Below are 2,422 nucleotides of genomic sequence, written 5' to 3'. Positions count from 1 at the left end.
TGAAATATCACCTTTTTTAAAATTTAATACACAGCACATCATTGCAAATCGAAATTCGAGGGTAGAGTTTTGAACTGTTGTAAAAATGATGCGGAAATTAACTAATTTTGTAATTTATGTCAAAAGTGAGAGAACAAAATTATTGATGAAATTAACAAGGAATGGTAATGTCACAGGATATTCACATGGTTTTGTCCAAGTGTCAATATCTATTCTACGGGAAAGCTCCCCCAAAAAAAATCCACTATGAATTCGGAGAGTACATAACTTACAATCGCTTGCTGACTCAAGTATTTCTCAATCTCCAATTACATCCAAAGCAAACGTACAAGTGTTATTTTACAATTTCTTACAAAGAAATCACTTGGAAAACTTTCAGACATGAAATCTTAACAATCTTCTTATTTACTCTAATATTTCTCTCCACCGAGTAAAATTACATCTTTTATATATTCATCATTTATATCCAAAAGAAGGAACTCCTTTTAGGAAACCTATTCAAACTAAGAATCCTACCCAGATTAGGAAATTTACTTGAATTGGATTCCTTGAGTAACTTAAAACATATATTAACAAATCTTCACCTTGGCTCGACGTTTGTAGCTAAGTCGGACTATCCATCATCCATGTCCACTCTCCCAATGCCCCGATGAGCACTCATTTTCTTCGAACCCTAATTGAGCTCTAGCAAAACTCGAGCTTTGCCAGAGGAACAATGTCACGCCCCAAACCCCATCGAGCTCGCGACATACCTCTGTGGTCGATTATCGCGACGTCCCAGGATGTCGCCGACCCCTCACGTCAGAGAGATAAAGCACTAGTGGAAACAACACACCCAGACAATACTTTGAGAGGGGTAATAGGGAGAATATATATACATTCACTTCCGAGTCAAACTTATCCATTACACTCCATTTACAATACACATAATATACATGCACATCGGCTTCTAAAGTCTACTCCACCGATAATAAAAAGGATCAGCAGTTTGGGTATACTCTAGCTCAAAAAATGGGACACTTCAAAACCTTCACTCTACCCCTAAACTAGCCCCTACGCCCTCTGGATGGTGTCCACTCCGAGTCAGACTCCCCAGAACTCGAATCTGATTCCCCCTGAGCCACCTGCTCCTCTGAGGGCTCAGAGTCAGCATCGATCTCAATCGGGTTATCCTCATCACCCGACTCTAACGAAACCTCAATTCGCTCCTCCTCTTCAGACTCCTCTTCTGGCTCTTCCTGTAGCTCATCCTCTGGTTCTACTTCTGGATCTCCTTCTGGCTCGTCTTCGGGTTCTTTTTCCGGTGCCTCTTTAGGCTCTTCTTCTCCGAGTTCCTCCTCTGGCACTGCACCTAGATCCACACCCATCGGATCATACCTTGCCTGTGATTCTTCCGGCTCCGGATCAGGCTCAGCCACTGAAGGTTTAGGTGCTGCGGGTATGTGTTGATGCCCTGACTGTGCGAGACTAGTATCCAGGCTAGTCATCTCCCCATCAGGAGGAGGTATGGCTGACGGATCCCAATCTCCCACTCCGTCGAAAGGGACATCAAAACCACGGACAGGGCCAAACTCATCCATCCCATCCCGAAAACACCAGGCGGTATAGGTGTGGGCTTGCCAGAGGGGTTGTCCTATATCTATCCAGACTACGGTAGTATGCTTGATCCAAGCCATATTCTCATCTATCGGATACTCTACCACGTTATGTTCGGTGTGCATCGGTTTACCAAAACGCTGAGGCGGCGGCGGTGGAAGATTCATGGTTCAGGCTGGGGTTCTAAAATGGTTTGGTTAAACAACCGTGAGACACAACTCAGCAAGTAAACACCTTAAACCCCACCTAGGCTAACACGTACCTCCAAACAAGTCCAAACACAATAACACTCAATAAGTACATCACAGGCACACAATTGCACTTACCTGGGCTTTTAATGTGTACAATCTGAACGTTAGTCACAATTACACAAATTCCAACCACATGCACATTCCAAATAAATTTTCATGTCGAGAGACAAAAGTCAAACATATGGCATTTCCAATTCCACATTTCACACACTCGTTCACGTCTCACCACACTATTCTCTTTAAACTTGTCAAAGACCCGTGTAATTACGCACCAGGTCCACTTTCAATCGATGGTTCACAAACGATCGTCTCAATTTCACAACGCTTCTTAGCCCGCGTTACAGTACACGCCTCAGGCTATGTCTCTTGCCCGCGTTATAGTACACGCCTCAGGCTCAACATCCTCCACCTACGGCACAACTCGTGTTAACGTATACGCCTCAGGTTGGCGGTCTTCCGGCAATACCGGGCATTGTCCCGCGTTAAAGTACACGCCTTAGGACGGCTCAATTCCCTGCGTTACAGTACACGCCTCAGGGATTTTCGTGACTACACGCACGATATATCACATAAAT

The 2,422-nt window shown here is 44.3% G+C and overlaps 1 protein-coding gene across 1 annotated transcript; it reads right to left on the bottom strand.

Annotated features, from left to right (window-relative positions):
* Positions 1-1,046: 1,046 nt before the first annotated feature.
* Positions 1,047-1,487, bottom strand: LOC115691601 (uncharacterized). The gene has a single exon (XM_030618295.1). It carries the CDS (start codon positions 1,485-1,487, stop codon positions 1,047-1,049), a length of 441 nt encoding a protein of 146 aa, XP_030474155.1.
* Positions 1,488-2,422: the final 935 nt, after the last annotated feature.

The sequence above is a fragment of the Syzygium oleosum genome, unplaced genomic scaffold (genome assembly GCF_021117445.2).
Source record: "Syzygium oleosum isolate NSW1041296 unplaced genomic scaffold, Sole_v2.1 Sole_v2.11, whole genome shotgun sequence".
Classification (NCBI taxonomy): Eukaryota; Viridiplantae; Streptophyta; class Magnoliopsida; order Myrtales; family Myrtaceae; genus Syzygium; species Syzygium oleosum.
This window is presented reverse-complemented; position numbering and strand designations above follow the sequence as displayed.